Consider the following 12,299-nt stretch of genomic DNA (forward strand, 5'->3'; position numbering starts at 1 on the left):
AAATTGGGGAGCTGACGGAGCTGCGAATGCTGGAGCCGGGCCCCAATTATTTTTCGGGACAGATCCCGAAAAATATTGGGAGGTTGGTAAACCTTGAGTCTCTTGATCTCTCTTCTAATTCTCTGGCGGGAAATATCCCGCCAGAGATAGGAAACCTACAAAAACTACGCTCACTCGGGCTTGGTAATAATATGCTTTCGGGCTCTTTGAGCCCGAATATTTTTACCCACCTTACAAACTTAATGTTTTTGGATGTTGCTAATAATACTCTCTCGGGTAACATTCCGTCCGAGATCGGAACGCTATCGAATCTCACCGATCTTTTCATCGGTATGAACCGTTTCTCGGGCGTTCTGCCGCCCGAGATCGGAAACTTGACAAACTTACGGAACTTTTTTTCGCCCTCTTGTTTAATAACCGGCCCGTTACCGAAAACAATGTCGAATCTCAAATCGTTATCGAAACTTGACCTTTCGTATAACCCGTTACAATGTACCATCCCGAAATTCATCGGACAGCTACGAAACTTAACGATCTTAAACCTCGTATACTCCAGACTCAACGGTTCGATACCTAGTGTGCTTGGAAAATGCGGGGAGCCTTAAAACATTGGTTCTTTCGTTTAATTCGTTATCGGGCCCTTTGCCCGACGAGCTCTCAGAGCTCAAAATGCTCTCGTTTTCAGCCGAATATAACCAACTTTCGGGCCCGTTACCCTCATGGGTCGGGAAATGGGACCAAATAAACTCGCTTTTGTTGTCTGGTAACCGGTTCACGGGCCGGGTCAACCCGAACTCGGGAACTGTTCACTGCTTAATGTTATTGGGCTAAATAGCAACTTGTTAACGGGCCCGATTCCTAGAGAACTATGCAATGCGGTTTCGTTGACCGAGGTTGACCTCGAGAGTAACCTGCTTTCGGGCCCGATACACGACACGTTTGCTGGCTGCAGTAATGTTACTCAGTTGATACTGTCAGATAACCAGATTTTCGGGCCCGTTACCGGGCTACTTATCGGGCCTGCCGTTAATGGTACTTGATCTTGACTCGAACAACTTAACGGGCCCGATTCCCGCGAGTTTATGGGAGTCTGTTAACTTGTTGGAATTCTCTGCTGCTAATAATATGCTGGAAGGTAAACTGATTCCGGAGATAGGGAATTGTATAATGTTGGAAAGGCTGATTCTCGGTAACAATCGGTTAACGGGTCAAATCCCGAAAGAGATAGGGAAACTGAGTTCCCTTTCGGTTTTAAACTTGAATTCGAATCGGCTAACGGGCTCCATTCCCGTGGAACTCATGAAACGCATTTCGATAACCACGTTAGACCTCGGTGGTAATGGGCTTAACGGGCCGATCCCCGAGGAGATTTCGGGCTTGCCCGAATTGCAATGTTTAGTTCTTTCAAACAATAATTTGACCGGGTCAATCCCGCGGTCAACAAAGTCAAAGTACTTTCGGGAAGTTGGTATACCCGACTCGAGTTTCGTTCAGCATCACGGGCTGTTTGATCTTTCAAACAACCGGTTAACGGGCCCAATCCCGGATGGGCTCGGGGAGTGTTTTGTTTCGGTGGATCTTTTGCTTAATAACAACAATCTTTCGGGTCATATCCCGAACTCGTTGACCAAGTTGACCAACCTTACAACCTTGGACTTATCAAACAACCGGTTTTCGGGTCGGATACCGGTGGAATTAGGTGGTGCATTGAAGCTGCAAGGGTTGTATTTGGGGAATAATAATCTCACGGGTTCGATACCCGCCCAACTCGGTCAACTCACCGGGTTAGTGAAGCTTAATTTGACCGGGAACAAGCTTTCAGGCCCGATACCCGCCACATTTGGTGGGTTAACTGGGTTGACCCATTTGGATTTAAGTAATAATCGGCTCGATGGCGAACTTCCTGCCAACATTAAAAGCATGTCGAGTCTAGTCGGGTTTTTCGTGCAAGAAAATAATATTTCGGGTCGAATAAACGAGTTGTTTAGTGATAACGTTGCGTGGCGGATCGAGTTAATGAATTTGAGTTTAAACGCGTTTGTTGGCGAGTTGCCCGTGTCGTTAGCGAATACGTCGTTTTTGACTTCTTTGGATGTACACGGGAATGGATTCACGGGTGGGATTCCGGATCTCGGGAACCTAATCGGGCTCGAGTATCTTGATTTCTCAAATAATAAGCTTTCGGGTCGAATACCGGACAAGTTATGCAATGTTTTAAGTTTAAATTTTTTAAATTTGGCGGGAAATGAGTTGGCGGGCCGGTTCCAAGGACCGGAATATGTAGCAATGTTTCGAGGATCTCGTTATCGGGGAATAAAGATTTGTGTGGCGGGATTTTGTGAATGCAATGCCCGGTTCAAAGATTTAAAAAACGGTCAAATTTTATAACATTCGTGGCGTTGACTTCGATTGTGATAGGGGTTTTGTTAACCGGAATCTTGATTTTCGTAAAAATACGAATGAACCGAATCAAGAACACGAAAGATTGCGAAAACGATGACATCAGCAAGTTAAACAACAGCCCATTTGATCAAAATTTGTATTTGTTGACCAGCAGCCGGTCAAAGGAGCCTTTAAGCATCAACATAGCAATGTTTGAGCAGCCCCTATTAAGGTTGACTTTAGTTGACATTTTAGAAGCTACTGACAACTTCAGTAAGTCCAACATTGTCGGAGACGGAGGCTTCGGGACCGTTTACAAAGCCCGGTTAACGGATGGGAAAACCGTGGCGGTCAAGAACTTGAACAAGTCAAAAATGCAAGGTCAACGCGAGTTCTTGGCGGAAATGGAAACGCTCGGGAAAGTCAAACATCAAAATCTTGTTTCGTTACTCGGGTATTGCTCGTTTGGTGACGAAAAGTTGCTTGTTTATGAGTATATGGTTAATGGAAGCTTAGATCTTTGGTTAAGAAACCGAACTGGAACCACGCCAGAAACGGGTTTGGGAATCTTGGGGTGGACCGAACGGTTCAAGATTGCGGTGGGTGCGGCTCGTGGGTTAGCCTTTTTGCACCACGGGTTTAATCCGCATATTATTCATAGAGACATTAAAGCGAGTAACATTTTACTTGATGAAGATTTTGAGCCCAAAGTGGCTGATTTCGGGCTGGCCCGGTTAATAAGTGCGTGTGAGACCCACGTGAGCACGGATCTAACCGGGACGTTTGGTTACATTCCACCCGAGTATGGTCAAAGCTGGCGGTCAACAACTCGGGGCGATGTTTATAGCTTTGGAGTGATACTTCTTGAATTGGTGACCGGGAAAGAGCCCACTGGTAGAGATGTTCAAAACGGTTTGGGACTAGGAACCGGAACCGGTTCCTATATTCAAAACCACCTTTTAAACCGGTTCCAGGCTCGAACCGGTTAGGGAACCGAACCGGTTCTCCCACCCTCGGACCCCTAACCTATCTAACCGGTTCTTACGGGTTCCTAACCCGGTTCCTGTACCGTAACCGGTCAAAAAACGGCTATTTTTGACCCCAACGGTAAAAAAACGGCCAAAAAAATGGTTAGGAACCGGTTCCGGTTCCAAAACCGGTTCCGGTTCGGTTCCGGTTCCTACCCGCCCCACTCAGAAATGCAAGAACCGGTCACGGATCATCGGGTTGAATCAGATAGGGTCCGGTTCCTACAACAAACGGGTAGGAACCGGTTCGGGTCCACCGGTTCGGTTCCAGGAACCGGTTTTGTTGATCATCTCTACCCACTGGGCCCGAGTTTAAAGATATTGAAGGAGGGAATTTGGTGGGGTGGGTGTTTCAAAAGATTAAGAAAGGTAGGATTGTCGATGTTCTTGATCCGACGGTTGCGAATGCAGATTCGAAACAGGCGATGTTAAAGACGGTTCAGATTGCGGCGATTTGTCTCTCGGAGAATCCGGCTAGTAGGCCTACTATGCAACATGTGCTCAAGTTCTTGAAAGCAATTGAAAATGAGTTCTTGTGAGTTTTATTGGAATTTAGAAGTAAGAATGTTAGAGAGGTTAGATTTGTAAAATCAGGCAATGGCTTAGTCGTTTTAAACTTTTAATCTTTACCAAGAAGGTAAATGTTTCACTAATTGTCCTCAATTTGAATGTTGTATTTTTGTACTAGGGGTGTAAACCATGTCGAGTGTGCCTAAACTCGAGCTCGAATCATTAAAATAAGAAAGCTCGAGCTCGGGACATGAGTCAATTTCAAAATTCGAGTTCCAACATTTATAGTATATATCTTTTAGTTATTTTTAACGTCATAATTATTAATAATAGTAATTATTATGCAATTATATATTTAACCTATTAAAAACAAGCATTATATTTATATAAACAATAGACTCGTTTGGCTTTCTATATTTAAGCTTGGGCTAAAACCTATTTAAGCTCAGTTCAGCTCAAGCTTTACGCGATTAAGTTGTTAGGAGGCCACGATTTGGTTGACTTTAATCATTTACACCTCTACTTCTTACCAATTAGCAATTGTTACAACACATCGATACTATATTTTGGCACTTCTCTTGTTTTAACGCACTTTACGTCATCCGGATATCATACTATGAAAGGTCGTTTTACGGGTAAATAAACACATAAGGAAACTTAAAACATGTTTATCCAACTATGTATGAATCCAAATTTACAAACCCTTGTAATGGAATAAAAGTGTAACAAAACTTATAAAACTCTACAATAATCAAGAAACATACAAAATCCCTTGCCTATAAAGCGCAAGATTAACCGAAACCAAAACCGCCATAACCAAAACAATCCACCAACTCATAAACAACCCCATTTCCTTAACCAAAGCCGAACACGGGATCAAATGACACAAACCCTTAAAATGATCAAGAACACTATCATCAATCCGAGACAACCCAAGAAAAAACAACACCAACGCAGGAGGTGAAAAGAATTGTATCCCCGCAAGACACAAATAATGGTTATGCAAGAACACTTTCGCCCGACTATAATCCAAATCCGGAACCTTACTCGCGTGTAACCTTTGGTACCAAGACAACCCCGCCTCGTTCAAAAACATTTGCAAATTCGCACGCAAACTTAACATGTTCAAAACTCCGGTCGTTAACAAACAACATAACCTAAACGACTCAAAATCCGACCGTGACATTCCCACATTACCGGCTAAATAATTCCTACGTCGAACATTTTTCATCTTAACGTTTTTATTAACAACAAGATCCGTAAACGGGCTAATCCAAAGCAACGAAGTGAAAACCGTTAACAAGTGGCTAAAGTACAACAATATCCTCCCGAACCACCCGCAATAAATCATCGATAAATTACATCGTATCTGATCCGTCCCGAGCCAATACGCACGAGCAAATCTACTCGCCGGGACATACAAAAGCCCCGCAACAAAACCCATAAACCCCGCGACGCAAACTTTCGCATACCCGTCTAAAGATCCAAAACCAAACCCTAAACCTAAATCAAGAACCCAATTGGGGATAACTTCAAGAACGATTAAAAACGCAATTAAAGTAGCTAAGAATGAAATTAACACACTCAATTGCTTATCCGACTGTTTAGAAGCCGATCGTTCAAACGAAACTTTAGTAAGTACAATTAAAACCCTAACAAACCCTAGAAACCCTAATAAGATCGGAATCAAAGTACCGTTTGAAATCACTCCGGCTGAATCTTTTACCGATGGTAATAAGTTGTGTATAATAATCGAACAAGACCCAACAATCGTGAAGTTAAAAGCCCCACGGAAGTGGTCAAAATAGAGTCTTGATTGGATGTGATTGTGGGTTAATTTGAGTCTAAAGATTTGGGCTTTTTGTTCGTCGAATTCGAAATGATTGGTGGGTTTCTTTCTGGGTTTTGATCCGGTGTCGGAGGGGCGGCGGATGGCGGCTTTGATGCCGGAGGAGTTAGGGTTTGGTGGGGTGACGTCATCAGGGTGGATGTAGGTGTGGAGGCCGTGGAGGAAGAGAGATGGGATTTGGGTGAAGGATAAGAGGAGTGTGAGGCAGAGTGAAGAGAGTGATTGGATTATGAGGTTATTGGTGTTTGATGATGTAAAGAGTGGTGGCATTGTTGGTGTTGAGTGTTGATGAAGGTGTTTTAAAGTATTGAAGAACAGAGTTGAATATGAAGAAGAGATCTCAAGACTGAGATGATGAGATCAGTTTACTCGGAAACATATAATTAATTTAAAAAATTCAATCATCATTCATCTCAAATCCAATTACAAAAGAATGCCAATGTTCTAAAATGAAACTTAAACCAAATACAAATACACCTAGTCACTGATAACAAGAAAAATGAAACTTGTAAGGTCACCTAAACCCCTAACAAAGGTATATATATATATATATATAATATCTAGTCTCATAAAACCCAATCACCTGATCAGCCACGCCCCACATTATAGCCTGCCCGGGCGGGATACGCATCAACCGCGGCACAAGGCCTTTCCACAACGCACGCAACCCTTCTTCATGATATATACTCGTGAACGCGTGCCCCATTCTTTTATACATCATTTCACCACTTTGAGCCATGAGTCTTGTTTTGACCACATCAAATGGACCGGTGCATACCGGACCCACTGTTCCGGCTAGGAACCCAGATATCATTGACTGCCATGGGTCAAGAACCTTCCCATCACCTTCACTTTTCCTCCACAATAATTTGTCAAAAGTGTTCTTGGCTGTGAACATGACCGCTTGGTTTGTACCGTTGCACATAACTGTTGGGACCGCCCCTGAACAAAGCCCGGCTAGGCCTTCTTCGCGCACAATCAACCGAGCACAATGGATGGGACCTTTGTATTTTAGAGCATTTTGACTTGTTCCCTTTTGTTGTTGTAGTCTTATTTTTACCACCTACACATTTCATTAACTTATGTTCAACATAAAGATAATATTTTTACCACCTACACATTTCATTAACTTGTTTTCAACATAAAGATAATTTAGGAAAAATCATCAAATTGGCCATCTTGATTATTGTATTTATTAATTAACCAAACTTCTAAAAATATATCAATCAACCGGTGGTTGACACGTGTCCCTCAGTGCAACATTTTTCAATCTTAGCATAACATAATATCAGATGGAGCATATTCATTCTTTCGTGCTAGATTCTTAACAAAATATTTTGGCAGCAACCATCAAATTACGGTTTCAAGTCAAATCGCGTTCTTAAAGATAATATGGCACAATAGATTAAATCCACAGCGGCATGTGGAAGCTTCTGGTCGGCTAAAATAACTTTCTAATTAAAAATTAAAGTTAAATGACATTTTTGTAAAAAAAATTGACAAAATTATTTTGTCAAACTTATCGGTCAAGATTATTTTGATGATTTTCCTGATAACTATATAATTAAAAAATAACGCAATGCATGTTTCGAAAACCAACCTCAAAGGGAGTAACAATAGCAAGAGCTTCAATAACACCCACACCGAACCCTGAAACAAACCTCCCTCCATCGCTAATCTTTCCCGTTTCAGAATCCTTAAATGCGGATTGAAGGACCGCAATGGACCCCATTCGTAGGGCATACTTAACGTCAAATGAGTCGCAAAGGGCCTCAATCCCTTCCAAAGAGCACTCACCCCCTCAGTCTTAACTATAGTGCTACCACAATGGAATATACCCTTGTAGTTACCAGCTCCATCGAGTTGTAACCGAGTCTTAATGACGTCGGTGGGTTGGAGACAAGCCGCCTCCACGATTCCAGCGAGTGAACCGGATATAGCCTTTACATATGCAGGGATTATAGGTTTGTTTTGGTTGTGGACTTGTGGTTTGATGTTGTTTGATCCATTTAAGAAAGAAATGAGATGCTGTTTACCTATGTGTGGTTTGTACAAATGTTATGTTATAATTTGTGGCCACCTTGGCACCTTTATATATGGTTAATGATTTATGTTGTAACAACATTAGTTGTCTTTTGGTACCTAAGTTAAGGGAAAGTTCCTTGAATTTTCTAAATTTGCTTTTAACCACCGCGTTTTATATTTTAAGCGGGCTTTTTGGACTTTTTTTTTAAATAGACTTATGAATTTGATTAAAAATAATATGGCGTTCAAATCCTCTGTTATATACATTTTCAAAAAATATATATTGAGAAACAGGGAGATTTGGAGGGCGTGCGAGCCGCACCATCGGCCGGGGCATATAAGTTTCGGGACATAAACTTTTTTATACATGTTACATGTATATGTTTTTTGGTGTTAAAAATAAGATTATTTGCAATGGTTTATGAGATAATTATATGCTCATAATGGTTTATGCTTATAATAAATCGGTCGATAAAATTTTATCCATGTACATTAGCGCGAATACAAAATTTTTGTTAAGACCTACGGGTCTTTTTATCTTGGCTCGGCCGATGTATTTAAATTCTTGGAGACGGCCTTGTTGAGAAAAGTAAAGATTAAAAAATAATCAAGGAATAAAACGACTAAGGATAAGATTGGTACTATATGTATATCCGTATATGTACCCATACCCGATTGTACCCGTATTGAAAATCAACAAAAATGAGTACCGATACGGCGATACCGGCCGTACCGAATTTATTGGTACCAGATGCGGACATATACGGGTACAAACGGATACAGTACCCGCTTTTGTACTGCTTTTTTTTTTCAAATTTTCAATAATGTTGGTATTAGAAAAAGTAACAAATAAGTTGAATCGGTCTGGGTACTGGTACGAGTACGTGATGGGTACAAAACTGACTAAATTGGTACATATACCAACGTTACTAATACCACAATCAAAACAAAAACTAAAACCATTAAACCATAATACCAAAGTAAAGTATCAAGTAAACCATAATAGCGAATATATCGATACTTCGTAAATCATAATTCGTTCAATGATGGCATGTTTAAGGATTTATTCTATATATTATATATAAATAATCTCAGAAATATCGTTACATAATATAAATGGGTACAAAATACTAAACATACTCGATCCGTACCTGATTGTAACCGTACGAAAATCAATAAAATCCATTATCAATACCCGTACCGTATAAGCTTATCCAGGACATGTACGGGTACACCGTACATATACAAATACGGATACGGGTATAAGTATTTGGGACAAAATGTCTATCCCTATTAACGTGCTGAAATTTATTTAATTAAATAATGAGAATATTGCTTTTTATCGATATTCCTTTTTATTTTTAAATCTCATTTCAAATAAGAATCACATGCAAGGGCGATACGTTCTTTTAATAAAAACCACAAAAATCATTAGTATCTATGAACTAAGTTTTGGTTACTTATTTGCCATGTGAAGTTGTTTCTTGTACTTGTATCATAGTTTGGTTGTTTATATCATATTATCAGTTGATAGAAGTGGACCACTCCTATATAATGTGTGTTTCCAACATATAGCTAAGGGTCTTTCAAAGAAAAAAAATTAGACTCAAGAATATCCTAATATTTATTAAGAGATATTTGATACATAAAACAAAGGAAAAAAATTACACAAATTTTACACTTCGCAAACGTGATTGTGAGGTAGCTAGGGCACATCCTGGCCTAGGCATAGATAAGCAATGTAGTATTTGTTTTATATGTGACATTTATTGAAGACATTTTATACTTGCACATCATTTGTCGATGAATTCGGTTGCAGAATGACCCGGGTCCTAAAATGGGATTACCCACAAAGATTCTTCCCATCACACTCCCGATCACAAAAGGCTACATTCAACCAAAAAAGCGATCAAAATACTCATTCTTTTAATAGTGACATGGATTAACACTGGTGGTAAACATCCATGGTAAATCGTTTTTAATATACATTTTTTTATTAAAAAAAAGGAGAAAAAAAACTGTTTACAGTCGTTTAAAATTTATAAATTGCCTTTTTCAATTTCCCTCATATGTTTTATTATTTTCTGCTGTGAAGAGGTAGGTCCCAGCAGAGCCCAGTTGGACCCGCAAGACTCACCTTGAAGAGGGACGTCTGCGCAAAGACCAACTGGTTCCGCAGGACCCACCATGCTCAGAGAGATGAAGACCTTACGCGCATACGCCAGCTGTTCCCGCAGGAAAAGCCTCCCAATGGTGAAGTACCCCGCCTGTTCCCGCAGCTGCGGATACAAGCCATCAGCGGAGGCTACCCGCACTAATAGTAAGGCTACACGCACAAGGCACTAACTCTCAATAATTCAGTAATGTCACCTGAAGAAGGAATGAGCAAGGCGGGAATACTCCCGCCCAAATGAGCCAGTCCGTACGCTTCTGGAGGATCTTTTGTACTATACCTGCCAAGGTATGGACAAAATAGACAAGATCTGACCAAAGCAGCCCATGAACCAATCACAGGGTGACAGCTCACTGACAACAGTACGACGAGCAGCACGCTCTAGTACTTAATGTCACTATCAGCCGTTGCCTACTCACCAACCCTTGTCGTGGCACGTACATAGCCTGCAGTTGGTGGAAAAGGAATAGTACACAGCCGGCCATGTCACTATCAGCCGCTGCCTACCCACCAACCACCAGCATGGCACGTGCGTAGCCCACAGTTGGTAGAAAAGGAATATTATACAGCTCGCTGTACATGCTTGGAAACCTACCTTCGGCTATAAATACTCCAACACCTTGGAACGGTATGGATATCTTATCTTATCTTATCATACTATCTTATACCATCACATATCTTATCTGCTCTAGCTATTTCTCTTAATATACATTTATATTCAGAGCAATCTAGTCTGATTCTCACGCCGGAGGGTGGTCACAAGGAGGTACCTCCCCATTCTCAGTGACGAGCTCACGGTGTCTGTTTTGCAGGTCATCAGAAGAATAATCATCTTTGCCGGATCTAACCCTCGTGGGAAACATCTACTTGACCCTAAGATTATCCGTAATCTGCCGGGGTCACTTAGTGTTTCTTCATGCTGCCTTTGTAGACTTTTGATATCTTTAGTTTTCTTGGACTAAAGTGGTTGTGGGTTCACTTTCTTTTCTCTTTCATATCAAAGTCTTTCTAAATTTTTTTTAAAACATATATAGGCAAACTGGTAATCAGACATTGCTTTGAATTTTTTAAGTATATATGAACGTTTATGAATATATTATTTCATGGTTTTGATATAAAACGGGTGTATGCTAATTAATTTAATTTAACTACTTTGTTTTTTTTAACCATAAAATTAAAATGATTTACACTCAACCATAAAATTAAAATGATTTACACTCAATCTATTAAACATGCATATTGTGTGTTTTTTGGTTAGAGAGTGACTACTTTAACTAACTTACACGAAAAAAAAACAAAAGTCTTTACAGAAATAGCTTTAAAAGTTTTCAAATAGTCTGTTTCCTGATTTTACGCATTGCTGATCTCTAGCTTAGTTTCTTTTAGAACTATTTAACATCAGTAACATGCCTTTTTTTTCATATTACACATCAAATCAGTCACTATATTTCTATTTAAATTGCTGCTTTAGATATTATTCACTGCTTCGGGGTATATGTAAGTTGGAGTTTTGTACACAATTACATTATTGTGAAGAGACTTTATCATTAGTTGAGAGTTGAGACCTACCAAACATCTTTTGTAACGTCTTAATGACATAACACAAATATTTTTGATTATTTTACTTTTAAATTACCATTTTCTCAGAATTCATAACAAAGTAATCTAACCAAACATTTAACTAACCAACAAATTTCTTTTCACAAATATGGATCAGGTTCTTTTAAGAATCAATTTAAGTAATGAGAACTATGAGAACCATATAAAAAACATACGAAATCGATTTTTTTTCATATGTATTATATAATTAGAAACAGGATCAAATACATTTTATTTTTAACATGAAAACAGTGAGAACCAATTTGTTGCTATTATTAGGTTTATTTTTATAGGTGTATGTTGTTATTTTTTGTTCGTATTTGGTAGTTTTCGATTATGAGATGTTACAAGTATTTGTTGATTTATATTTTGTTGTTATTATTAGATTTTTTCTTTTGTTGTTATAAGTATTTGCTAGTATTTGCTGTTATTATTTTGTTCTTGATTTTTATTATTTTGTTGTATTTTTTAGGTTTTTCTTTGTTATTATAAATCATTGTTTATGTAGATTGGTATTGTAGTTGGTATTGTTTCTTACGTTTTCATTTTTTTATAAATTATTATTATTTCCTACGTTCTCATGTTAAGATTAAAGTGCACATGAACATTCCCCTATTTATTTATACGTAAGTTACATTATTAGAACAAGTGTAACGAGCATTTACAGTTAGTAGCAATATGTAACGTAAATGCATGTAGCATATGTAACATGCGATAATTAATGATATTTTTT

The 12,299-nt window shown here is 39.3% G+C and overlaps 1 protein-coding gene and 2 pseudogenes across 2 annotated transcripts; 1 reads left to right on the top strand and 2 right to left on the bottom strand.

Moving 5' to 3' along the window:
* The first annotated feature begins 23 nt into the window (after positions 1 to 23).
* Positions 24 to 3,949, top strand: LOC143562690 (uncharacterized; annotated as a pseudogene). Its single transcript, XR_013140533.1, has 2 exons — positions 24 to 3,284; positions 3,722 to 3,949. The product of XR_013140533.1 is annotated as an uncharacterized LOC143562690 (transcript).
* Positions 3,950 to 4,671: 722 nt separating this feature from the next.
* LOC143562691 (uncharacterized) lies at positions 4,672 to 6,039 on the bottom strand. Its single transcript, XM_077050431.1, has one exon. It carries the CDS (start codon positions 6,037 to 6,039, stop codon positions 4,672 to 4,674), a length of 1,368 nt encoding a protein of 455 aa, XP_076906546.1.
* A 256-nt stretch (positions 6,040 to 6,295) lies between these two features.
* LOC143562692 (mitochondrial succinate-fumarate transporter 1 pseudogene) lies at positions 6,296 to 7,827 on the bottom strand (annotated as a pseudogene).
* Between the last annotated feature and the right edge of the window lie 4,472 nt (positions 7,828 to 12,299).

The sequence above is a fragment of the Bidens hawaiensis genome, unplaced genomic scaffold (genome assembly GCF_021521415.1).
Source record: "Bidens hawaiensis isolate Kalapana, Puna unplaced genomic scaffold, B.hawaiensis_p1.1 tig00021047_1, whole genome shotgun sequence".
NCBI classification, from domain to species: Eukaryota; Viridiplantae; Streptophyta; class Magnoliopsida; order Asterales; family Asteraceae; genus Bidens; species Bidens hawaiensis.